The sequence below is a fragment of the Pyrgilauda ruficollis genome, unplaced genomic scaffold, assembly GCF_017590135.1.
Source record: "Pyrgilauda ruficollis isolate IOZ18807 unplaced genomic scaffold, ASM1759013v1 scaffold32, whole genome shotgun sequence".
Taxonomy (NCBI): Eukaryota; Metazoa; Chordata; class Aves; order Passeriformes; family Passeridae; genus Pyrgilauda; species Pyrgilauda ruficollis.
In genome coordinates, this window is record NW_024524600.1 from 2,171,197 (window position 1) to 2,197,307 (window position 26,111).

At 37.6% G+C, this 26,111-nt stretch overlaps 1 protein-coding gene across 1 annotated transcript in view; it reads right to left on the reverse strand.

Annotated features, from left to right (window-relative positions):
- The window catches only part of CFAP54 (cilia and flagella associated protein 54), a 100,390-nt gene extending 80,650 nt beyond the window's left edge, over positions 1-19,740 (reverse strand). The window contains exons 1-12 of the mRNA XM_041474258.1: positions 19,529-19,740; positions 14,338-14,443; positions 10,714-10,860; positions 7,475-7,570; positions 5,995-6,138; positions 5,461-5,574; positions 5,268-5,366; positions 4,545-4,743; positions 3,253-3,327; positions 2,254-2,366; positions 1,968-2,139; positions 1,241-1,326 (exon numbers count right to left, since the gene is read on the reverse strand). Coding sequence (XP_041330192.1) covers positions 1,241-1,326; positions 1,968-2,139; positions 2,254-2,366; positions 3,253-3,327; positions 4,545-4,743; positions 5,268-5,366; positions 5,461-5,574; positions 5,995-6,138; positions 7,475-7,570; positions 10,714-10,860; positions 14,338-14,443; positions 19,529-19,725 — 1,548 coding nt within the window. The 5' untranslated portion in view covers positions 19,726-19,740. The remainder of the gene's footprint in view (positions 1-1,240; positions 1,327-1,967; positions 2,140-2,253; positions 2,367-3,252; positions 3,328-4,544; positions 4,744-5,267; positions 5,367-5,460; positions 5,575-5,994; positions 6,139-7,474; positions 7,571-10,713; positions 10,861-14,337; positions 14,444-19,528) is intronic.
- Positions 19,741-26,111: the final 6,371 nt, after the last annotated feature.

Consider the following 26,111-nt stretch of genomic DNA (forward strand, 5'->3'; position numbering starts at 1 on the left):
ACCAGTTATAGCAGAGTTGAACTAGTATCTCAGGTGCAGTGAAACCTGATCTATCCACACTATTTATATTCCCACATATGTTTGAGCATAAGATTTATGGGATATTGATAATGAAACTTGGGGGAGAAAAAAATGGAAAAAACATAAATCTAAATAATTTTTGCCACTGGTTTGGTGGCAGCAAGCTGCTAGATTGCCTCAGCTATATATCATGTAACTTCGCCATCAGTGAATGCTCTGTTAATCAGGGGCAAATTTGTTTTTCTTCTCTGGACAGAAGATCAAGAAGATTTGCAGGAAAGTGTAGAAGAACCAGTAGGGTTTAAATCCAGGTAACTGCCTCCATACAGAGGTCACATTAAAAACTGACAAATCATGCTATCTAAAGGTATCTGTGGGGTACCTCATAGGCAAGATTCTTTGGCTAAATATACTATACCAAAGCTAAAAATGTGTGTGCTCCAGTTACATCCAAATTGTGGCAATATTCAAATTATATCTAAAATAAATTTTGCAGTTAAGATACATGCCATGTTATCAGAACAGGTTTTTTCTAAGGAAAAATTGTAATTAGTCTTTTGGATCACAAACTATTTTAATGTAAGTGCTAGTAGTGGCAACGTTGCACTATAATTTCTTCCCCTCTCAGTAGCAGATTAAGGAGAAATCTCAGTTTGAGCAAGTAAAAGTGGTTACTCAGGGAATAAATCATCAGATATACAATGAGATTATTTCTACAGTGGAGATTTTAGCACAGAGTCCCACTCTCATTGGTTTTGTTGTTGCTGCTGCTTGTTTCAGGTTTTTGCAGTGAGAATTTACCTTAAATTGCAGACATGGTGCTGTTAAAAATGCGTTATCATTCCTTAGGGTAGCTTCCCCCGTTTCTATAAATATTGCAGAAGTGTTTTCCACAGCTGAGCATATTTGCCCACCTAAATCTAACATTCAGAGAAATTCCATCTCTGCTTCATGAGCTGAAACATGCAATCAGCCCTATGGTCTTCCAAATAGATTTAATGTCTAACAAGCATTTTTAAAGTAACTGATTACAGAGCATTTTTTAAAAATAAATCATTTTTTAAATCACAAGCTGATAACATTCATAAGTGCATTTTTTCACTTTCTATATTCTTGAAGTTTGTTAGTCATGCAACTGATTCCTTTGGTCTTCAATTATAGGTATTCATCACAGATTAAGTGATACATTGAGAAGAAATGTCTCAAATTCTGCTATTACCTGCTCAAATGTGGAGACACAGGAAAATGCTGTTGTTGCCAAAATCATAAGATCATGAAAAGGATCTCCAGCCTTTAAGGATTCCTCTACATTCAGCATTTATAAAAAAAGGGGGGGAAAGGAAAGGCAAGATATTATATCTCATTTAAAACCTAAGTTTGAAAAATATTTGAGTCAACTGATTTACTAATATAAGCCAGCAGATAACATGGTCTAAGAAACATTAAATTCAGAGGGGACAGATAATTCCAAGTTTATTCACTTCTGTGAAAAGTGAGCATTTCCATTTCTAGGAAAGAGAAAGTTTTCAATACATATCGAGGCTTTTGATTGTCATAGAATTAAACTGCAGTTGCTCTAACAAGTTTTTCTTACGTCTATGTAAAGAAATTTTGCATAAATTAGGTATAAGAACAGATGAAACTCTCGAAGATCTGTTTCACTTTTCCCCTGAAAACCTGTCTGAAAACATTCAATCATTTTGCATCTTTGCTTATAACTTGATGCATGTTTAATATATATCATGCATTTCCCACTTAAGGGAAATAGTATAAAGTCATATTTTGACAAAAGAAAACTGGAAAAAATAGGTGGCATTTTCTCAATTACTACCTTTTGTCATAGACTACTGCATGAACCATATTACATAGTTTTTAAATAATTAACAAAACCTCTTGCTGCAAAAATATTTGAAATTCAAACACAGCTACAACTGAATAACACTCACTTCTAATTGTCTGTGTCTTTTCAGAACCTTGACGTGTGCTGCCTTCTTTGCTATTACCACCATCACGAATAGAAAAACTACGTTCAAATTTTCCTGGGAATACTATAGGTTGCATCAACGTAAGAAGTTTGAGTTCTATTTCAGCTTTCTTCCATGCTGGGTCATCTTGAGCCTAATTGAGATTAAAACAACCATAGAAATTTGTCTTTAAAATATGTATTTTGAATATTCCTTACTGTCATAGGAAAAGATTAAATAAATAACAACTCAATCATATTCAGATTACCTGAAGAAAATTATCAACAAATTCAAAAGCAGAATAAAACACGTTCCACTCTTCATAGCTGAAAGCTAATTTTACAAATTTCACAGCAGCCTCTCCAGACACCCCTTTTTCTCCTGCAGTGATGAAAAAAATATTTTCTCTGTTTTATATATATCTATTCAGAAATTTATTGAAAGTTTAATTTCATTTATTTTCATCATTTGGGTATTGATAAATATGAAGATAAATCTCCACACATTTTTGAGTAGTCAGCATAATCTCGAAGGATGTTTTAATAACTTTACAAGAAACAATAGCTTTATTTTTTCACAGTAATGTCTGTGCTTACAGGCTGCTTTAATGATGGATCTGCAACCACAGAATCATAAATGTTTGAAAAAATCTCCAAGATCATCAAGTCCAAACTTTTAACAAATACCACCATGGCCACTTAACTTTATCACAGTGTCCTGTTACATTCAAAAGAGGCTCTACAATTATTAATGTTAAATACCTGTGTAGAGAACACCAAGGATCTAGTCCTTGCTGTTGCAGGAAGGCCTTATCACCCTGTAAAGACCCTTATTATCCAAAATTTGGTTTAAAAATTGCATAGAAACACATACTATTTCTTTCAAGACAGTTTCTCATTACTGCGTCAGGAAATGTTCATATACACAGAGGGAGCTTATTTTCTCACTTTTCAAGTTTATCCAGACCACAGTAAAGCAGAAAATAGACTTCCTGGTCTTTGGAACTCTCAGCAAGTGTTTTAGCTAATATATTCAGCAGTCTTCTGCAGTCCTAACAATATGCCACAGTCACTGTCGTGAATCGGAAGGGAACCACAAGCTTGATCACCAAAATCCAGCTCCTGGCCCTGCACAGAACCACTCCAAGAGGACACAATTTTGCAGACTCTTTATGTCTAGAAATGTTACTAACATGAAAATTAATTCTGCCCACTGAGTATTCATATCACTGGGTAAAAAAATCCTTTGAAATTCCAAGCTAGCTTACCTGTTAGCATCAACTGCAGAAGAGTAGATGATGGATTAATTATACCAAAGTGATTGGTGCCATTGCTCTCTCCACCTTCAACATAGACAACTTATTAAGTCAATTTATTATCTATTAGACTTGTTACATTCTAATTAGCCAGTAAGCATACCAAGAAAAATATCATTCTGAAGTGTACTTAGTCTCTATACATCCTTTTACTGACAAAATACTTCTATACCCAGGACTATATTCAGTCCAGAGCCCAGCAAAAAAAAGTATGGAAGGAACTGTCACTATCATATTTTATGAAAAATCCCTTCACCAGGATTTCTTCTCCTGGGAAGCTGAGAAGCCTCAGAGAAAAATGAAAACAATAATTATCTTATTTTGCTGCTCCTGTGTTTTGCTGCATTGGAATGTGGTCTGGAGATTGTTTATCCAACAGGTGGTTCTTTGATTGGCTTCATGTGAATTGCTTTTACTTAATGACTGAGTCAGGACTCTGGAAGGAGTCACTGGTTTTCATTATCATTCTTTGTAGCCTCTGTCTGTATCCTTTCTCTATAATGATATGATATTGTAATACCATATTATATCATATCATAATTATCCTAAATTATAATATGATACAATACTATATCATATAATATATCATACAATATAATGTAATATGGTGTAATATCATATCAATAATATTATACATCATATCATATAGAATAATATATCATATCATATCAATCATTTGCCTTCTAGGAACATGGAGTCAGATTCAGTCATTCCTCCTTCATGCTGGGGACCCCAAAATTACCACAAGGAACCATCAAGTCCAGTGTTTTTCCTCAAGTGTTTTCACCTAACTTTGAATGGAATTTTTTTAAAAAATAGAATACGTTAAACACCATGTTATTTTGACCCTGCCTGGCTGCCCACCCCTATCTAGCTTCTCTCAGGCTGTGCAGGAACTGCTCAGCAGTAGAGAAAACACTGTGTTAACAACACTGTTTTGGCCATAAATATATAGGACAGTGAAGCCTGTAAAGGCCCCTACAAAGTGACTGCAATTTACTTAGAAAATAAATGCATAAACTGCTGTAGATTTTTACTGATTATAACAGACCATGGAGATCAACTCAGATTTTTATTTTCTATTACGTGAATATAAGAAAGACTACCTGCTCTTACAGGTGCTATTGCTATAAATCAAATACACACTTTCAGGCACGTTCTTTTTTTTTTTAAATAGAAAAACACCAAAATAAAATGAAGGTCCAGGCTCCTCACCAACTGTTTTTGCTTCTTTAAGCTGTTACCTGAGAGGATTTCTAGGCCTGCAGAAAAAAGCTCAGAAGTGACATCACGAATGTGCATTTCTTCAGAAACAGGAGGATGAGGGGGCAATAGATTCCTGCTACGATCAGACAGTGCTTCCAGGATGGCGAGGAACTGAGCTGCAGCACCATCAAACATCGCCACCAGCAGCCGCTCAGTAGCAGTGCGAGGCCATGACAGCTAAGTAAGAAAAAGTAAATCTAAGCTTTGTGATATCTAAACCTACTTGCAACAAAGCAAGATTTTTTTCAAAACATTTCTCCATCAGAAAGCAAGAACATGTTCAAAACAGAAAATAAAATACTGCTGTTATTAATGTCATGCTCCAAAAGCATAGCAAAGCGTCATGCTAAGCGGGTACAGCACTTAGGTAGACTAATCAATTCACAGCAACTAGACACACTGCTGCATGGTATTTTACTTCAAAAATAGTACAATAGAAATTATGTGGGAGAGTATTAAGGCCATGTAGTTTAGATCCATGCAGATCTCTCCTGATAATTTTCTAAAGTAATAATTATTACATCTTCCCTACTTCCAAACTTGTTCTGAGTTTTATTAATAAATTCTGTTACTTATTAAATTGCAAAGATAAAACTTTCTGCTTGTGTATAGTACCACGTGTATTTAGAAGACTCATATCATGGTTTCATCACATGACAAGAGGAAAGGAAGAGAAGGATTATATGAAATGTCAGACTTACATTTACTGCTTTTCTCGGGTTAACTTTTGACTCACGTCGAACATTGTTTGACTTTCTTCTGGATTCATACACTGCTCTCCTGAAAATCATTACTGACATCTGACACAAAGAAAAAAGTAAGTCGTCATCTATGTTACATGTTCTGTTCACAGAGATCGTAACTACCTTTTCATAATGACTTGCAGAATGATACCTTTACAGTGGCCTCTCTAAAAATCTTTTCTGTCTCTGTACGTTCCAGAGAAGAACTGATATCTTCTAATTGCTTCAGTTCATCAATTTTAATCAAACCACGGCGAGCAAATACCTGTCCAAAGAATTAAAAAATATATTTACAAATACTCTGTGTTCATATTCTGTATGTTGATACCTAATTTTAGAATGAAATCATTCCTGACTTTATACAACTGCAAAGAGCTGCAATGAAAGTCAGGTCCTGAACAATTTAAAAGGAAAACAAAACCTTTGCAAAATACCTTTTGTACATATGCATGGGACCTGGCCAGTGTTTAATGCCAGAAGTTTGTGACTGTGAGTACATACAAAGTGCTATTGCATTTGAGTTGATTATGCATTTACATGTGGGAACACATCTCCACTTTCCAGTAAAATTTTGGAATATGGACAGAACTCTGAATACATATGATCTGATAATAAGTAGGAATATTTAAATAAATATTTCCTATTTGATTGCATCTGAAATGCTATGTAAGGTAAATCAGGATACCTCTCCATGAATGCCGGCTTGACAATCAAAATAACACTGAGAAACTGCCGTATATAAGGTGGCTCTCCACGTCAAATAATGCACAGATAAGAGTGGAATGGATGACTCCATACATATACTGGCCCACAGTAAGTATTCCAGGACCTGTATTGAAGAGATCTAATTTCAAAATTAATGCATCTTAACCTACATAAATATACTTCCTATTACTAAAGGACAGATACAAAGACTTATCCTCACCTGGCAGGACAAAATGAAAGACACGGGGAAAAAAAAACACTACAAATTGTAGAAATTGTATTCATTTTTAACATATTTTATTGACTAAAAACATTCCCCTGCATATTATTGGGTTTTTTCATCTTAAACTGTGGTCAAGCACTATTTTAGCCTCCAAGCTACCTTTACCACTCCAGTTCACTACAATCCTGCCACCAGACAAAGATCCCACCCTTCTCTATCACCTACTCTTATCTTGAGAGTTAGCCCTCCCTTTTCTGGCAGCTATAGTGATCATTTTTCAACAGGATCAGCAAGCTTATCTGGGATGCAATGGAGTCTGTCTTTTGCAGTGAAAACCTGTGCTTAGATTAATATATACCCATGGAACTCCTGGCTCCTAACTTGCCGGGCAACATAGTCATTGCAGCAGTCTAATTTTAACAATTAGTCCTTCTTGATTAAATGAACAATATCTGTATCTTCCTCTTACTATTTTCTTTGGGTCAGCTGTTCCCTGAGGTACATAATGTGCACAATCTTTGTCCTAAATTAAGCCAATATACAAATTTTCTTTTAGTCTGGATTTCAATAATTGGAAATACCTACAATCAATTCCCTCTGTTTCCTGTATAGTGGAAACCTGAGTATGCTAAAGGAGGTGCTAAATCACTTCTGTTTTTAATAGATATTCAAAGACAAAAAATCTTTCCTGCTCATTGAAAGATTCATAAAACAACACATAAGAAAATATATTGTATTAATGCTGATTCAAATTCTGCTCAAGTTTTAGGAGAAAAAAGTAAAGCTAAGACAAACAAAAACTACATTCAGAAATAAGAAAAGGTGTGGGGGAAAGGCTAGGTTATTTTTATCAAGTATTCACAACTAAAACCCTCGCCACCAGGTGTCAGCACATTTCCACATTTTCAGAAGGAAAAGACCAATTCTTGAACACAGATGTCCAAAACAAAGTACTTGGAATCCTCTGAAACAGCGTAACAAATGGCATCTCAATGTCTATCAGGCGCTTACTCTGGGCCCCATTCCACAGCTGAGGAAGGAGCAGACTCAGGAAGGCATAAAAGCTTAGAAATCAACCACTTTGAAACACAGACATCTTATTTCCTTTTGATAAAAGTACTACTATTGGCAATGCCAGTGAAATTGAAAAGTCAGGGTATATTGATATGCAAACCCAAAAGGTGCATTTTCTAAACTTCTGGAAATTTTACAACCCTTCCTATTTATTTTGCCGTACCTTAGCAGAATGACCCATCACCATCAAATGTCTGCATATGGTGTAAATATGGATAGTAGCTGCAAAAATAAATTCAAATAAACAAACAGGTAAGTTCTATAATTCCACATGAAATTTGTTATGCTAAGCAACTCAATCTTTTTCTTATTATTTGGGTTGTTACTTCCAGAGAAGAACAATTTAATGACTTTTCATTAAACGAATTAAAAACTAATGATTTTTCTGTACTTCTAATTTAGAGACGATGAAGCCATTCAAATCTTCTGCAATATTAGTCTCAAAAATACCTACAGAGTGAAGCAGTATAATCATGAGATTTCATAAGAACGAAATTTAAAGAATTTACTGAATCCATTTTTTACTCAGTAGCTGCTAGAGAGATAAATCTTACTTTCATCGCCAAATGCCAGGCTCTTTAAAACAAAATACTACCTCTCCTCACAGACCTTACCTTACATGACTCTTTTAGTCCATCTGTCCTGGCAGGCACCACCAATATTACATTAAGTATGACAAGTGACATGATGCAAATTGAAAGCAAGTAGAGTTTCCAAGAGCATCAAAATGATTTAGAAATAAAAACCTGTCAAAAATGTACTTGACTCAAGCAACATCATAAAATTTTCAAAAACCAGTATAAAAGTATAAAAGACGCTGAGGTTCTGGGAGACAAAAAAAAAGCCTATTCTTCTGTCTGTATGAATGTTCAGAAAGAGACACCTGTGGCAGCAGGAGGCATCACAATGTCAACTGTCATTGAAGGGTGCTATTATCCCAATAAGCTCAAATGGAGCAAGTATTAGGAAGATTTCTTTTACCAGTCAAATGTGTAATGAGGCACAAAATCTATTGTCTGAAATTGCAGAAAAATGCTCAGGAACTATGGAAAATCTGAATTACTGCCTCCTTCTAATTAGAGTAGATTATTGGCTAGGATTGGTACAGAGACCTGTACCACACACAGGCAGTGGGATATAAGAATGGCAGGTGAGTGTATTTTAATTTTAATTCTTCTCCCATAGAAACATACAATCAAAAAACACATCTCAAAAGTAGGGACTGAGGGCAACAGCAGTCCCAGGAAAACAAAAGGATAACAATTTTGACCAATCATAGCTCAGAGAAAGTACATTTTTCAAAATGAAATTAAGAACCTCTTATCTCCTCAATTTATATTGCAACAATTGACCATAGTAGCTCAGTTGGTCAGGGCATGGTGTTAACAATGCCAAGACTGTGAGTTCAATTATGGACCATTCACTCAACAGTTGGACTTGATGATCCTCATACAGCCCTTCCGATTCAGAATATTCAATATTCCAATTCTGTGAGATTCATACTAGTCTGTTTATTTTTGACTAAATAACATTGCCTTTCAAAGCAAAAAATAGACTGGTTTTGTTCCTGAAATTAAAATCTTGATAAATCATTTGCTGTGTATCTAGTTTGCACAAGTTCTACTCTTTTCTCAATTTTTCCCTAATACAAGCATTTACAAGCAGCACCCTGAAATCTTATACATAGATCAAAATCCTTAAGTGCCATATAGTATTTTTAGAATGGTTCTATTATCAACTCTTCCCTCCAAAGTACTTTCAAAAACACAAAGATCTAATGGCAGACAATAATTTTCTACTCTTAGATCTGCAATCCCCTTTTCAAAAAAAAAACCTGGACTACAGCATCAGCTGAACAATGTGAAAAAAATGGGCTAAGTGGGACATGACCAGACAGTACCTATTATTATCTCAAAAGCCTCCTAACACGGTAACATTTGAAATTATATTATTTTGTGCAGTTGATTCACTGAAGCTGGAAGTTTCTAGTCCTGAAATGCCATTTCTTAGTGTTATATTATATATTAAAAAAAAAAAAAAAAGCGCTAACTGTGGGAACATGGCAAAAAAATTACATTTAAAGCCTTAAGATGTAATCATTTGACACATTATCATTTTCCATTTCCAATTGTAGGGATAACTGCCAAACTAAATTTCGTATCTGAAAATTTAAGGATATCTCGGTCTGTAAACATTAACTTAGAAAACAGGCATTTTAGTATAGAGTTGCCATAACATTTACCAGTAGGACTGGTTCAAAGTCTAGGCAGACATACAGAAAGCAGAGGAGAGCATCTCTGGAACTTCAAATCTATTTACAAAACATTTTTTAAAATGTGTTAACATAGTCTTTGATCATATTCTTTCTAGGAAGTTGAACCACATTTTAAAAAGAAAAATAATAATACAAAGTATCTCTTCTATAATGATATCTGCTTCTAGCTTTTAAGCAAACTGTCTGCTTTCTTCTCTTCACTAAACACCTATTTACACTCTAACTCTGACTCGAGGATGTGAATTTGATTAGCTCAATACACAGGTGCTGCCTACCATTTCTGTTTGCTGCTCTTGATCACAGAGTAACTTGCATTAGTTAATTCAAAATACCCACTGTGTACAAAAGGAGAGCTTCTCAGCAAAGAAATGCTTAAAGTAAAATATAACATGTTTTTAGCATTCCCCCTATATCAGCTGAAACACTTTCTTCCACAAATAACAAAAGGTATACTGTAAGTCCCTACCTTGATAAGCAATTAAGACAAAAGGATTCCAACACATTCTTAAGGTCACTCAGCTTCCTAGAGCTTAAAGCACTTAGAAAATTATTCAGCATTCTGCCCTTTTTGTTCATAGTGAGCAAATAAGCTGTAAAAAACATAACACTGCTTTTCTAACTGTCATGACCTTTTATTACAAGTAGTATTTTGCACACGTATGGTACAAAATACAGGAGAATGTTTTAATTGACTTGCATTCTGCCTGGTTCTTAGATCATACAATACAGAAATTTCCAAAACTGCAGGACATTTATCAAATTTTGTCCACATCCTGATTCTGACAGTGGACAACAGCAACTATTTCAGAGCAAAAACAGCTGTAAGTAGTTACAGAACACCACATTCAGAGAAAACTGCTGTTTTAACACAAAGTTGATGGTGGTTGGCTTCTGCCACAAAAGCATTAGGCATTTATATCCTATTAAAAATCTACACCAACTCTAGATGTTTATAGCATACAAACGATCATTAAATCGCAATGCAATTTATATCAACAAATTATTAAAGATTAGTTAATTTTAATATACAATTAATATGAAGTACATTTGTGGAAGATGAAATGGGCTACTTACTTTGAATCTGTGAATGTCTTTGACCAGAAAAATTTTAAAAACCCACAACCTACCGTAAGTGCTGCATTTTTGTCTCTAACGCCATTTGGAAAAAAGGCAGATTTAAAGTGCTGCACATCATCCATGACATCATCAAGGTTTAGAGAAACGAACTGCTGAAGGTATCTTTCATAACACTGTAGAACTGCCAACTTATATTCCTGGAAAAAAAAAAATCATATGTTCTTTTTATAGTTTGTATATTTCATTTCTATTTCTATAAAATGTGTTTTTTTATTATCTTTATGAAAAATGTATCAACATGAAGGAGCAACAGGAAGTAAAGCACTACAGCTTCATACAAATATCCAGCATGTAGTGTGAACACTCAACATAGGAAAGGCTGAAATACTTAAAAGAATGGCTTGTGCTTCGTCAGTTTTGGTGAGTTTTGTTTATTCTAATCATAAATACGACATATCAGAGAACAATTATAAAGCAGGGTCCTGGGCTAATGTAATAAACTTAAAGAGTTGCTGGAATACTCTACAGTTTTACAACAGTAATGACAATGATACTACAATTCAGGAAAAAAGTACTTCATAATGTAGAACTTTATAAGCAATATATAGATATAATCACTTCTCTCTTCCTTGTTTCCATGTTGTCAAAGCTTTTTCTTTCTTTAAATAAAAAGTAAGATGAATTTTAAAAGATTGGAACAAATGAAAACTAGAATTTACATATGGCCAAGAAATCAGCATTAATAGACCAGAAACTGCCACTGGGTCTTTAAGAACTGTTAGCAAAGAGGATGTTGAGCTTTATGTGTCGTTCCAAACAGAGCTCCCCAGCAGCACGTCGAACCACTCTAAAATCATGCTGACTCTATGGTTCAGCACTGACTCAGATCTGGAAGTGACATTCACTGAATCATCACCACCACTTCCTTCAGCAAGATTACATTTAGGTTTCTCTACCAATTTCACTAAGTCCAGCACTCACACTAAATAAATTATTGAGGAAAAAGTAACAAACTACTGGTAAAAATGATCCTTTAATATTTAATCACACAAAATTCTTATTTCCTTGTATACCCTTCTTTTTTTCAATATAAATTCTTTCCACCACAGTAACACCTTAAATTTTTTATCATCTGAGGAGTCTAACTCACATGGCCCTATTGTCCTATTTGCTGTGTGAAAGCAGCAGCCATTCATAGAAATTTTGACTTTCCAGGGACAGCTACAGGCAGTCAGTCACTTACATACATACACTGAGGCTGTGATAACACTTAGAATCCAAAGCCACGGATCAGAATACCATTAAGATAGTTATTGACACATAACAAAAAGGTAACTTCTCTCCTAAACCATTTTAAATACTTGTATGTGACCAAAGACAACAGGCAGATACAGGCAGAATGGGAGGCAGGGAGAAAACAAGTCAGTGCTGATCATATGATGACTAATAGAATAATTTCCAAATATATGACTTAATGAATTTAGGTGTGTCCTAAAAAACACATAGCAGATGTATTATAGGAAGGAATCTAAAGGCATTAGAAAAATATAGCAGGAGGACAGAAAGCTAAGCAGGTGCCTACCCACTGACTATTAACATGCAATAATTATTTTTTAAGGACTACACGTCATTAAGTATTATGTGATGTGCAGATTAAAATTTAAAATATTCAACACCAGTTTTCAACTAGGAGTCAAAAGGAGTACTTATGGAATAGGCTTTACTCTACCTATCACAGACCTTGGTTTTACACCACATTCATCCCTCCTGTAATGTATTTGAAATTTGCAACATCCATCCCCTGTCGTTTCTATTTATTTATTTTCAGGGGAAAGAAATTGAATGAAAATTAGGTTTTCATTCTAAAATTAAGTTAAAGAAATGCACTTAAAAGTGTGAGTTCCAAAAAAATTGAAAGTATTAGGCTGGCCAGCAAAACAACTTCTTCAACAACACCGATAACTTTACTGTAGAAAAATATATTACACCAGAAGATTGAAGTTGCAAGCAGAAGTCGTTACGCAGAAACGTGGATTATTTTCAGGCAATCTACGGTTAGGTCATTAAGCACCTTGAACATAAGGAACAAACTATATTGGACTGCTGCTTTGGGAAGACAATTCAGAGTACAGAGAGCAGTATTTGATACTTTTGAAATAACCTTACTGAGTACTCTGTGAGAGCAGCAGTTCCCAAGCACTAAAAGCTTCATGTAATGTTTCAAGCAATTCCTAGGGCCCGGAAGCTATGAGAACCTCAGGAATACACAAACATGAAGATAACATGAACAGAATTGTCTAGGCAATGCTATTAACAATTTCTGCTGTTCAAGCTTCCTTAAGAATTTCTTTATGTCTAAACCTACACCATGACCCTGCACCTTCAATTGTAATGGCTCCACAGTTATGGACTCTTCTATACTCCTTCTTCTGCCTCCCAGTGAGTGCTGAGTGCTGCTGAAACTCAGCTTCAGCTGGCTGTTTCTTACTCAGGAGCAGGCCACTTTTGTGGAATTCTTCAGAGCACATGCAATGAAGGATATAGAAGACTTCATAACATCTGCATGATACTCCTGCCTTTGCCATGGCCTGTGGAAAAGCTCACCAGGCAGCCACAAAAAAACACTCTCCATTAACAGCACAAAGAACATCTCTCCTTGCTGCATTCCGTAAGCAAAGGACATAAGAGTGAAAGAACAGTTTCACTGGATGTGTGTCTCAAAAAGATGGCCCCTCAAACCACCTTGATACATTTCCAGTTATGCCTTCTTCTTTTTATTTATTTTCTTTTATTCCCATTATGTTAAAAAATAAGTAGAAGGTACAGAACTGGATTTCTAACTATACATCTCTGAGCTGCTTCTGAGTTGTTTAGCAACTACCCTTGAAAGCCCCAGATTTTATGACATGACCTTCTGACACAAATATCACTGAGCTTGTAAATGACTCACCCTTGGATTTTTTCCACAGCAAACACAAAGAACAAATAGTATATAGAAATACATTTGCCTTATTGAGTCAGATAACAGTTACTAGCATGGCATCCCATCTCCAACAGTAGTCAGTAACATATGACTAAGTAAAAGCATAAAAACAGAGTTATCATATAGTGAAACCTCTCAAATACTCTGTCTCAAACAATCTAGCTCCTGAATCCCTGTTAGTTGTGATCTACCCTTTTTGGGGAGACCAGAAATACACACATAATTCAAGATGCAGCATCACTGATACATATAGTCGTACAATATGTAATTGCACTCTGGTTCTTCTTCTCTGTTCGTCTCCTGACAATTCTTTTTATTCATGTTTGGTTAACTGAACATTGAGTCAGTGGAACTGCTCTATCATTGTCAATTTGTACTTTAACAGCATTAAAGGCACAGTCATATATTGTACACTATCATATTGAAACATCAAACAAAAAAGAAAGATTTTGGGGAGTCTAAAAGCCAATGGACACATAGAAAATACAGATATAGAAAATATATCAAAAATCAGGGCAATTTTACAATAGAAAGCAAGAAATACAAACAAACTGTCGCTGGAATTATTTTGTAAAAGTTTTTGCTACTTTCTAAATAGCTTTCAGTAAAATATGATTAAAAATTAAAGTAGCATAGAAACATAATGAAACAAAGGCTATGACTGAACCTTTTCTGATTTCAAATTACTTACTTTGATCTGAGCAAGGGTATCACCAACTTCCACAAGTCTTTCATTGTAATACCACTCCGGTAGTCGTGGCTTATATTTGATCCAAATGTCAAACAAAGTGTTTGCTCTAAAAAAAAATAAATAGATATAGGAGAAAAGGTTTCAGATTAAACTGGCAGTAAACCTGTCATAACAAGTAAACAAATCAGGAAAGCTTCAAATTTTGAAAACTCCTTTCTTCCAAATCTATTTGAACTTCTGTATATTTCAAAAGAAGTGATCATTAAAACCAGATTTAACAGGCAGACAAGGACATTTCTGGGTTTCATTTCTGTCTCTAGTTGTTATCATGCATTTTAAATAGGATGACTTTTCTCCCATGTAAATTCTTATTAAAATGTCCTAGTAATAATCCCCTTGTGTTGTTCAAGCACAGTCACAAGCAGAAAATCTGTCCCACCCTTCAGCTAGTATTTGAAAAGTTCTCTTGGAAGAAACAATTTGATATCTTAGACTCAGTGAATTACAGTTCACAGCAATTATTGGACTGGAAAGTGGTATGAGCAGGAAAAAAAATCCCAAAATAACAATGTATGGTCAGGTGGCTGCAACCTTGCAAGCTGGTAGCCATGGAATAAACCATAAAGCTACAGAGTATATAGAGCTATGGTATAGAAAGCTCATGGTATACAGAGCTACACCATGAGTCATGAAAGAAGAAATGTTCAGGAATTTTAAATTGTAAGGGGTAGGTTTCAGAGAGAACCAAATGACACACTCATTAAAACAGAGAGGATTTTATGGCAATAATTGTGATCCTCTTCTGTTGCCTCTGTCTATTATTCTAGCCACAGCTGTCATCAAGATGTATTTGTGTAACAAATTGCCTATTTTGCTGAACCAGCAAGCTTCCCAGAAATGGTAATGATTCTAAGCAGTTTCTCTCTGCTACAGACGCTGACTACATCATGCCAGTACTACAGTCCCTACCAGCCATGGTTTGATGGCCTCATGCCCTCATGTGTACAACTTCCCCACACTACACTTCTTTAAGAAAACTACATTCTAGCTGGAAAACAATAAGTGATCAGACAGACTGCCAATAAGCACTGGGACTTTTTCATAAAAGTATCCCATTAGCAAATCACTACCAGTATGGACAGTGTTCACAGTACCAGGCATCTCTCAAATTTATTCTCTTAACAAACCACTTGTACAGAAATGTCAGCAGAGTGCCTTGTGGTACTACTACAGCCAAATTTTTTATAGGTAGCAATTTATGAGGAAAGAAAACAACTGAAAAAATACAAATTAACATATAAAGAAATTAACATCTGAAAACTATCCTTCTAGCTGAATTGTCATGCATAAACCACATGCTTACTGCTGTGAGGTGGCTGGAACTTTTCAACTTCTCTTAAGGCTGGGATGGTAGATTAGAACACAAGACACTTTCTTAAACTGTTCTCTGACATTCAAGCACCTGGAATGCATTCTCACAGTCTCTTATATAACTCTTCATTTCAGCTTATAAGAACACTTCCATTAAAACAAAAAAGCACAATAAACAATATTTTTTCCACACAGAAAGCTGTGAGCCACTTTCACATTTCTAGGTGAAACAGATGGCTTTATGAGAAATCTGCCAAAGTTATCTTTACAATTAAGAAATGCAACAGTCATAATCCTTTTTTTTTTTTTTTCTAAAAGTATCATCTCAGCACAATTCTCAGTTCTTGAAAGTAAGCAGCAAGGAAATAAGTAGGGCATCCTAGAGTTGTATCCTAAAGGAAAAATGCAGTAACAGCACAAACTAGGCCAAAAGCAACAACCAGAATAAAATGTTCTAAGGCATTTTAAGGAGAATTTTTTTAAGGAAACCATAGCCCAGTGAAATGAAGGGTACTTTCCAAATGGATGGGAATGAGTCCCTCCTGGTCCATCCATAACAACTAACAGCCTGGGTGGGTACTGAGTTCTTATACTGAGAAAAATATTCCAGTTAGTATCTGCAAAGAGACTCCAAAGCAAAGGAATCTGTTAGGCAGCTGAGCAAAGTTCCCTTGGACTATTAAAAGAAGAATTTAGGAAAATTTCAGAGACCAAAAGATTTGATGGATATTAGCGGGAAAAGGGAAAGAGGGGAAAAAGAGGGAAAAGAGATATCAAGAATGACTCTGGATGAAGCTCTCAAACGTTCATGTTAACACAAGAGATTCCCACATAATATAATAAACAAGTAATAAATCTGTAAAAAACTAGTTTAGCAAAGTACTGATGAACCTGACCAGACTTCAGCTTCAGTGGAAAAGTTAAGGTAAAGTGAATCTGCTACAATGCCATGACTAACTACAAGTGAGTTCATGACACAGGAATGTTTCTTTGACACAGACAAAAGAGGAGAGTGAGACACTTCCCAAAGAGCTCCTCAGCCTTTCCTTTAAACAGCCTTTAGGACACCAGAGTAACAAGTTAAGTAAGTGAATTCTTAAAAAAAAGTGGTGGACTGTTGAAGCTCAGAGGTGAAATTTCTTTATTGCCATCCATAATAGAAAAAAATTCCCTAAGGTCAACCCATAATAGTGTGCACAGGATAAGACCCACGTGGCTAGAATCTTTACTAAAAGTATAAAGAATTCTCTGATAGTGATCAAAAGCCATCTTATTAAATAAGGGTGGCTAAGCCGCACAACATGAGATAAAATCTATAGTTCAAGGCAAAGCTTTGATGGCCCTGCTGCCAAGAGAAATGGAGCAAAACAACTTCTTGTTTAGCTGAGGAAAAATTACTTTTGATTGCTATTTCCCACTGAAAATATTTGTGATAAAAGGGAAGTCCTCAGTAATTTTTGTTTCCTACATTAGAACATTTAAATGCCTAAATTATGGCCTTTCTCGTGACCTATAAACACCAAAGATTGAAAGAATTGGAGGAATGAAGCAGTTAATTTTATTTTTCTAGACTGAAAATACTTGCCACATGGAAGCTGGTTTTCTTGCTGCTCGAAGAACAAGAACACTTTGATCTCAATCCATGCCACAAAAGATAGACTGAAAAATGGCATAGCAAGAAGTCTTTAGAGCATATAGGAAAGCATCTGTAATAGCCATTACCTTCATAAATTCTTAGGACCAGCCAGACTACAGCTGGTTCTGCAAGCAGCACATGCTCCAATTTTGAGTTATCAAACAATGAAGCAGTAGTGAGAAAAAACCCTGAAATTTCACAATCACAAATAAATAAAGCCTTGACTGCCTGAACATATGCTAATAATGACAATTCCAGTCTTCTACCTCTGTGCTGTCCCTATACAAATGAAGAATGCCTGAGGATGCACAGCTACTGGGAGCTTCATGTTACTCCATATTGCTAATGCCCTGGAATTTTGGTAGGGCTCATTACCACCAGAGTCTTCTGAGATCAAGGCCTGTACAGAGTCAGTTCTCATCTCCATGATGAACACTTCAGATTTCTTCAGATGTGAAAATGCCCTCATGCCAACCAAGGTATGCACGGTCATGGGTCACATCTACAAAATACCAGTTTGAATAAGACAGAACTTACTTAGTTTTGAGAGGTAAAGCAAAAAAGGCTTGGAGACACTGTTCACAAAAACTGGTAACTTAGCACTATATTGCAAACAGCTTAGATACATCATGGCCACCTCCTGACCAGAAGATACAAAGCACACATAGAAGAACCACTGTTGGCAATTTTGGTAGTGTTACTTCTTCTAAGTGGACCTGGAGAGAATAGCTTTCAATACAATAATACCTATCAGCTAAAGCTGAAATAAAAAGGTCTGAAACTACAAAAAGGCTCCAAAATAGCAAACTACTGAAATCAGCTGCTGAAACAATATAAAAAGAGACAATATAAAAAGAGACTAGAGACAAAAACATGGACACTGATATCCATATGATCCACCTAGACCTAGACCTGATGATGAGCATGCCCCATAAAAAAATCAGGAAGCCAGATAGCTTAGAACAGGAAAGATCTCTAGCTCAGACAAAGGCCAAGCTGCAGAATCTGAGTAACTTCTGAAAATGTATACACCTACTTCAGAGTAGGGTAATTTGTGGACTATTTCTAGGAAACTGCTGAGTGAAATATGCAAGGGTAGAAGCTGCACATAAGCGATAAGGTAACCACCCTGCAACCTAACTCTTATGCTGTTTTTGAAGGAACTTTTGATACCTTGGGAAACTTGTGGGGCTTATGTTAAAGACCTGTAAACTTAGAACAGAGTAGCATTCAGATAACAACAACAGAAAATCAACTATTTACCTCAAAATAAGTAGTTGAGCTCTTGTATCACAATGTGCCTAAATGCAGCAGGGAGAGCTACATGAGAAATGCACAGTCTGTAAAAGACATATGCATGCACTATGAATCATACACTGATTCCAGTTGCTCTATCTTAACTGCATTACAAAATCTCGACTTATGCATACCCACAGATATGCATGTATGCGAGCAAACAAATATGCACTATTATACTTGCCATATGCTCTGCCTGCATCTATGTGTATAAAAATACACCAACGTAGACAGAGACATATGCACAAAAAGAGCTGTGCGCTGTTATCCTCGTGTAGCCCTACTTTTGAAGGCACGTACGTGCCCACAAGCGCTCACCCTCACAAGCAAGCAGCCGCACTCGCTGGTGGGCTGCCAGTCCCTGCAGCTCTGTCAAGGGATTTTCCCACCAGGAAGCTCAGGCAGCTCTGACAGAACCAACAATGGTGCTGCCAACTTCCACAGCCCCTTGTGCTTTTTCCCTAAAGCACTGACTTGTAGGAAGCCCTGAGGAAAAAAAAAAAAAAAAAAAAAAAAAAAAAAAAACACCACGGTGTTCAGATTTGCAAGGGGTTTTCGTTACAACGAAAAAAAAAATAAAAGGAAACGGATTGCCGGTGCTTTGGCACACTGCTGGGGAAGTTTGTCTGGCGAGCAAACTCCTGGCTATCTCCCAGTGCAGCGGACGCTGACTCCCAGCGCAGCCCGCACTCCCGTGAGGAGGGAGCCGAGCAGGGGCGCCCGGCGGGCCGGGAAAGGCAGCCCGGGAGCGGCGGGGCGGCGGAAGGAACGGAGGGAAGGAGGAGGAGTGCGGCCGAGAAAGGGAGCTGAGGCAGGGGCAGAGGGAAGGGCGAGTGGCCCCCGGAGCGGGCGGCGATGCGGGACTCAGGGGCGGCGGCGCAGCCCTACCCGTGGCGGTGCAGGTCGTGCTGCGGCGGCTTGGCCTCCCCCGCGCCTCGCAGCCGCCGCAGGGAGCTCAGGACGCGCCGCAGCTCGGTCTCGAAGCTGTCCACCACCGGGTTGCCCCGCGCCACGGGTCCGAAGAAAGCGGCGTGCGGAGCCTGCGGCCCGGCGGCGGGGGGCGGCGGCCCGGCGGGCTGCGCCATGCCCGGCTCGGCCCGGCCCGGCTCGGCCCGGGCGCGGACGCGTCGCTGTCTCCGGGCAACGCGGCCCCGCGGGGCCGGCCGGGACAAGGCGGGAGGTACCGCACGGGGCGGCTTTTCCACAGCCTGCCTCGCCGGGGTGGCACTCGGCACCTACGGGTTGTGTCGCTGTGCCTACTGCACAAGCGACAGTCTTTTATGCTATGCATAAAAGATAAAAGTGTGCTTATCCTCTAAATGGTTATGTCTTTTAAAACAAACAAACAAACAGAAAAGGTGGCAAACTAGGAAACTACCAGCCCGTATTTATGTTATAGGAGGTGCTTATAGCAACATGTGTGGTTTTTACAGACGCTGTGGTAAAGAGGTTTGGGAGGGATGGGAAGGAAACTGATTTTGTTGTCATGTTCACCATCACGATGAGCATAAGGGACAGCTGAACTGAAAACATGAAAGTGAGAGAAATATGGTAAGTGAGCAGAGTGTCCTGGCAACCAGGGCCTTTGGAGGCAGTTTCTCGACAGTGAATCAAGGAAAAGGATCAATAGAGATGGGTAAAGCGAAGAAACACTTGAAAAGTGCATTCACAGATGACAGCAAAATAACTATCCTTCCAGCAGCTGGAGACACACAGCATCAGCACGCTGAATCACTGGAATCAGAAAATACTGCATTAGCAAAGTCAAAGAAATGACATGGGAATCATTTAAATACTATTCATCCTTGGAAAATTGGGAAGATGCAAAAATATGATTAATTTATGACTAACGTGTCTGACTCATTTTACACATTGATTTAGTATTGTTACCTGCTGGGAGTTGTGTGGATCCATTATCCAACAGGTATTGTGAGATTATGGAAAGATCTAGTGACAATGCCTATGCATTTAGGTGGGAGCAAAGTTAAACAAAGTACAAGAGGGAGTGGGTTCCCCAGGTGTCTGTGAAGGAGGTAGAAAATGAGGTCTGCAGTGAAAAGACATGGCAAAGCAGAGATTTAGAAATCACTGTGTTCAGAGACAAATTTTACAGAACAAATGAAATATGAGAACTTGGCTTGGAGAGCAGCAACTGCAACATTCAGATTTTGCCTGTGCTTTGCCATGCTAACCAAAGAACTCCCTGTAATGGATTCCAGATGACTAATAAAACACTGGCCTCTTGGGAAAAGTGGCCTGTGCCACTGTAAGTATTGCTGGTGGCATCCGTTTCAAGTCCCTATGAAGTTCTGAGCTAGTTTGCCTCACTAGATGGTGCTGCATCCCAAAGGGCTGATATTCACATTCATGGAATGCAGAGAGTGCTGTTCTCACACCAGTAGTGCCTAGAAGCTTCAAGGGGAACTTGAGAGACTGGAAATGAGACTGCTGAGTAAAACTTTACATATCTCTAATATTTGGGTAGCAGATGGTGGAGTGAATATAACATTTGCAATCTGGATTAGCTTTTCAGCCATAGAAACAAACTGAGTCACAGAAAACAACAGGGGAAAGGGAGGATAGCCATTCCCCAGAGGGCAAGATTGCAGAACTATGTAAAGATAAAGCTTTAACCACTGGGAGGTTAACCAGGGCGTAGTTGGTCAGCCAGCTGATGAAGATTGTTTAGTCTAAAATTCCTGGGTCAGAGTTCGACAGGATCAAAGTATGCATTCCCTGCTAGGTGGAGGTTTAATTTATGGGGGGCAGTTCTGACCCTCTCAGCATCCAGGGTGGACCATAGCAAGGAACTACACTACCACAAACACTACAGTGTGTATGTTATTTCAATTTTGGATGCTTACAATATTGATTCCTATTATACTATTCTGGGGAAGACTGGAGTTTAAACTTCAGATAGTCTCCATCTAACATTTAGTGTGTTGGACACTTAATTGGGTCCAAAAGTCAAAAAGGCTTATAGATAATGATTAGAACTTTTTAAGTTCAGAAGGAATGTAGATTCTCCAGAAGCATTCAACTCATATAACCTGATCTTTACAGAGAAAAGCTTGGTGTATACAAAACAGTAAGAGTGATAGCTCCTGAAGTTTTAATCATGATAGGATATTTCCTCAAAGATAGAGCATACCTGTAAGGCTTGGAAAGTTTGTAGCAATTTTTTTATTATATTACATTAGAGCCCCCACTCCCTAAAAATATGTGATCTGTTGATTGGAAACCTAATGATTTATTTATCATTGGTAGGTGAACATTTTGATAGTAATTCAAACTATAATAACATTAAGGAGAAAGTAGGATAGATTATGGAACACTGGCACGGACACGATCCCAAGAAATGGAACTTAGGTAAATCCCCTGACCCAAAGTGAGAGGGTATAGCAACCTGTGCTTTAATACCACCAGGTCAGATAGAAGGAAGCTGCCTCAGAAATAGAAGCACCCACAAAGAGTTAACTTAGTAATAACCCATATAGGAAGTGTCTGTTCTCATGGCTATGGGGCCAAGAGTATGCTTGAGCTGTACAGGAGGAAAACCTTGCTGTTAACTCATCAAGCTGCCTGCTTACTTCTTGTGTGTCTGTTCCACTTGTGTGAACAGCAGTGCTTACTAAGAGCAAACAAAGGGGGGAAACACTGCATGATCATAGCAGAGCTGGGCAGGAAGAGTGTTCAGTGATATCTTGGTACAGGGGCTGAGGTAACGTCTGCTGAGCCCTATCTAGTACATCAATCAAAGTTTGTTTCCTATGGATAATTCTGAGATGCATGTTCAGGTCCCTCTCTAGGATGCTTGTAGCAAATATACACCTGAATTATGGTGCCTATAGACTTTGCTGTTTGATATTCACAGACAGTCATGGATGCCTCAGAATTATTACCATACTTCTGCAGGGTAACTTGACAGTCCCCAGAGTTTTGAAAGAGCTACATTTATGTCATCTCTTCTTTTATGCTTTCAAGAAAAATAGTCTGAGCTGAAATGATTCTGTGCCATCACTTAGTATTTCAGGCTGATAGGCTAATGAAGACACGAGAATTTAAAATAATGCTTAACACACTTATGTACTACATATTCAGAACTGAGATCTGCATTTACTGTACTTGCAGTATGCCTGCCTGGTCCTAATAGCCAGTGGGAATCCACTTTGGGTAGGATATTCCATTTCGAGTAGGAATGAATTGTTGGATGCAAAAAATAGAAGAAAATCTAGAGAAAGAAGCAATAGCAGGTGTGTAGTGATTCTTACGGAGAAATTCACTTTGTGAGTTAGTCAAGCAAAACAAGGTCAAGGAAACACAGCGTCTTATATGACAGTACAGCATTTGCTATTCACATACTATAGGGGAATCAAAGTAATGGCTCTAAGTTACCTGATAAAGCTCCATGAAAAGCCATCATACTGCTGGAAGAAGTGAACTAAGCTGCTGAATGCCAGGAGCACTGGCACTTTATAGACATGAAGAAGTTGTCTGATGGCAGGGGGAAAAATAAGAACTTGTGCTGAGCTTACAGAGGCAAAACACATGCTGGAATTAATGTACCTTCCAAATAACTAACTGTACAGGAAGCAGAGCAGTGCAGCAGACCTGCAAGCTTCTTGCTATCACCCCCTGTGGCACTTGTCTATACCTATAGCTAATGAGACACATGGGAATCTTGGACCTTTATGGGCAGCTATGAGAGATTATAGTCAGCATTTCCTTCCCACCTCCTTGCTTCTGGGCTGTTTTTGGTAAAGCTGCTTGTAGCTTACTGAAAGCGTCTCTAGACTCAGATGCCTTACTTAAATCTGCATTTACATTCAATCAAAATTTGTGGATTCCCACCCTTATCTAAGGGCTAGTTACTACCTTCCCATAGGAAAGTTATCAAGGAGCTGAGAGATACACTGTCCTCTTTTGACAGCAGTTGTATTTTTTTGCTGTACTGTGAAGAAACATGTCCTGAACTAGGAAGCTACATGCCTGATTGCAAAGGTAGGGAAGTGTGAAAAGGTGCTGGGAATGGCTTACTTAGGACATCATACAGCTTTTCAAATAAAGCAGCAGTTCAAGTTCCTTTACTGAGACAGTGACACATATTTGTAAAATATTTCGGTGCTCTTCCTGTCATTGAGCAGTATACAAAATTTGTCAGACAATGGCACGGTCTCTGAACTCTGGGACATAGATTAACAATAGCTGAGGCATACGTGTCTTTTGTGACAAGCAACTGATGATCTTTTAATATATAATGAAAGCAGATCTGGAACAGTTCTAATGCAAGTGAATGCTAAGAGAAAGAAAATGCTAAATTTTTACTTGAAAAAGGTTCTTGGCTTCCTTTCTGATTTAGTTCGTCAGTGTTGTACCAGGAAGGGAAAAGAGTGATCAACACAAGAAAGAACTGCAGTGACTGAGAACTACGCCAGTGCCAGGTTCTTACAGAGCTGTGTTCAAGCTTGGGGTGACAGTTGTCTCTGTGTTTTCATTGTATTCTATGAAAGGCTTCACTGCCAAACTCTAAAGATGATGTGAGAACTCTCAAGGTTACAGTATATTAAAGTGGTTTTTTTCTTTTAAAATCTGAGTGTGAATGCTCACAAAAAGGGTTTCTAAGTTTTCTTTTATCATCAGGAAAATTTTCTTAGGCATATGTACCTAGGATATTTTGTGAAAAATCATTTTTTAGGATTTTCCCTTCCTGAGGAGTTCAGGGCCTCAGGAAAGAAATGTAAACAATAACTATCTGCTGCTGTGGAGTGCAACAGGTGCATCTTTCATTAGTTTATGTGGATTGTTTTTACTTGATGACCAATCACAGCCACTTGTGTTGAGGCTGTGAGCAGTCACAGGATTTTGTTATGCATTCTATTCTATTCTTGTTCTTTCAAGCCTTCTGATGATCTTTTCCTCTCTGTTCTTTTAGTATAGTTTTAATGTAGTATTTTAATATAATATATATCATAAGATAATAAATCAACCTTCTGAAATAGAGTCAAGCCTTGTGTCTCCACACATGGAGAGTCCTCAACAGGCATATAAACTAATCTCAGTTGACTTGCAGAAAATGGGAGAAATCTGGGAGAAGTGATCTTGTTCAGCTATTTTTCCCCCCACTGCAAAGAAGGTGTAGGAGTGTGTAATATTTGTGTGAACAATCTGTGAGGTTTGACTCACCCACTCAAGTTGTATCGTTATGCATTGAGTGGGTTAAGCAGTCTTTGGGGAGGGAGATACAGTACAGGTTTTATATAGCTGCTTGAGTTTGTAAGGGGTCTGAGATCTTCATTATGGACTTAAGTACCAAAGGTTGCAGTTGGAAATATGAAAGCTCGTGAGCGACTTTTCAAAAATGGAAATACTGCTTCAAGGAGAGAGTTTGCCTACAGTTCATATTGTTCTCTTAATTTTTATAAGACATGCTTCATTCCAGTTTACAAGTAAATTCTACTCAAGTAGATGTCAGCTGATGATGAGATTATTTTGCAAAGGCTTCTGGGTTTTATATAGCTGCTTGTATAGAGTTTATAAGGGGTCTGAGACCTTCATTATGGACTTAAGTACCAAAGGTTGCAGTTGGAAATATGAAAGCTCGTGAGCGACTTTTCAAAAATGGAAATACTGCTTCAAGGAGAGAGTTTGCCTACAGTTCATATTGTTCTCTTAATTTTTATAAGACATGCTTCATTCCAGTTTACAAGTAAATTCTACTCAAGTAGATGTCAGCTGATGATGAGATTATTTTGCAAAGGCTTCTAGGAACCTGCAAATATTTCATCTGAGGTTATACTATTTTCAGCTCACTAGACAAACTATGGAGGAAAGTTCATGTCTCACTTAAAGATCTTGTCTCAAATCTCAGGAAGCTGAAGGGGTTCTTCTGAAGAAGAAGCTACACCTAAGGCTAGTCTAGAGCAGCTGTATAGATATCTTGCATAAAAGCCCTGTAAATCCCTTCCAATCATGAAAAAGTGAAAGTATGCACAAGATTTTTTGTGATGTGCATGGAAGCTGCATCTTAGAAAGACTCTAAAAATGTGGAACGCTTACATGTATGTATAAAAAAGCTAAAGAGAGTCCTTAGCTAAAGAAAACATCCAATTTATTGAGCAGAGAAGGCCAAGGTAGTTTTTTGCCATGAAATGTGAAGTAGCAGAGATGGAGTGTGGGAATTATTTTTATTTTAGCTACATTCAGCTTAAGCTGATTGCTAGGTAGGCATCTCATAGTTACATTTGATTTTGGAAAAAAAGTGGTGGCATGTTTTGTTTAAAATACATTTCTTAATTTCATAAATATCCTCAAGCCAAACATTAAATGAGAGAAAGTATAGCCCATTCCAAGAAATAAATTAGTTCTGAAGATCTTCTCAAATTCTCCTGAAGCCAAGTATGACAGTGCATTTTTATTAATATTCTCCTGATGCACATTTGCTGTTTATAATTCTGAGCTGCTGCAAATGCTG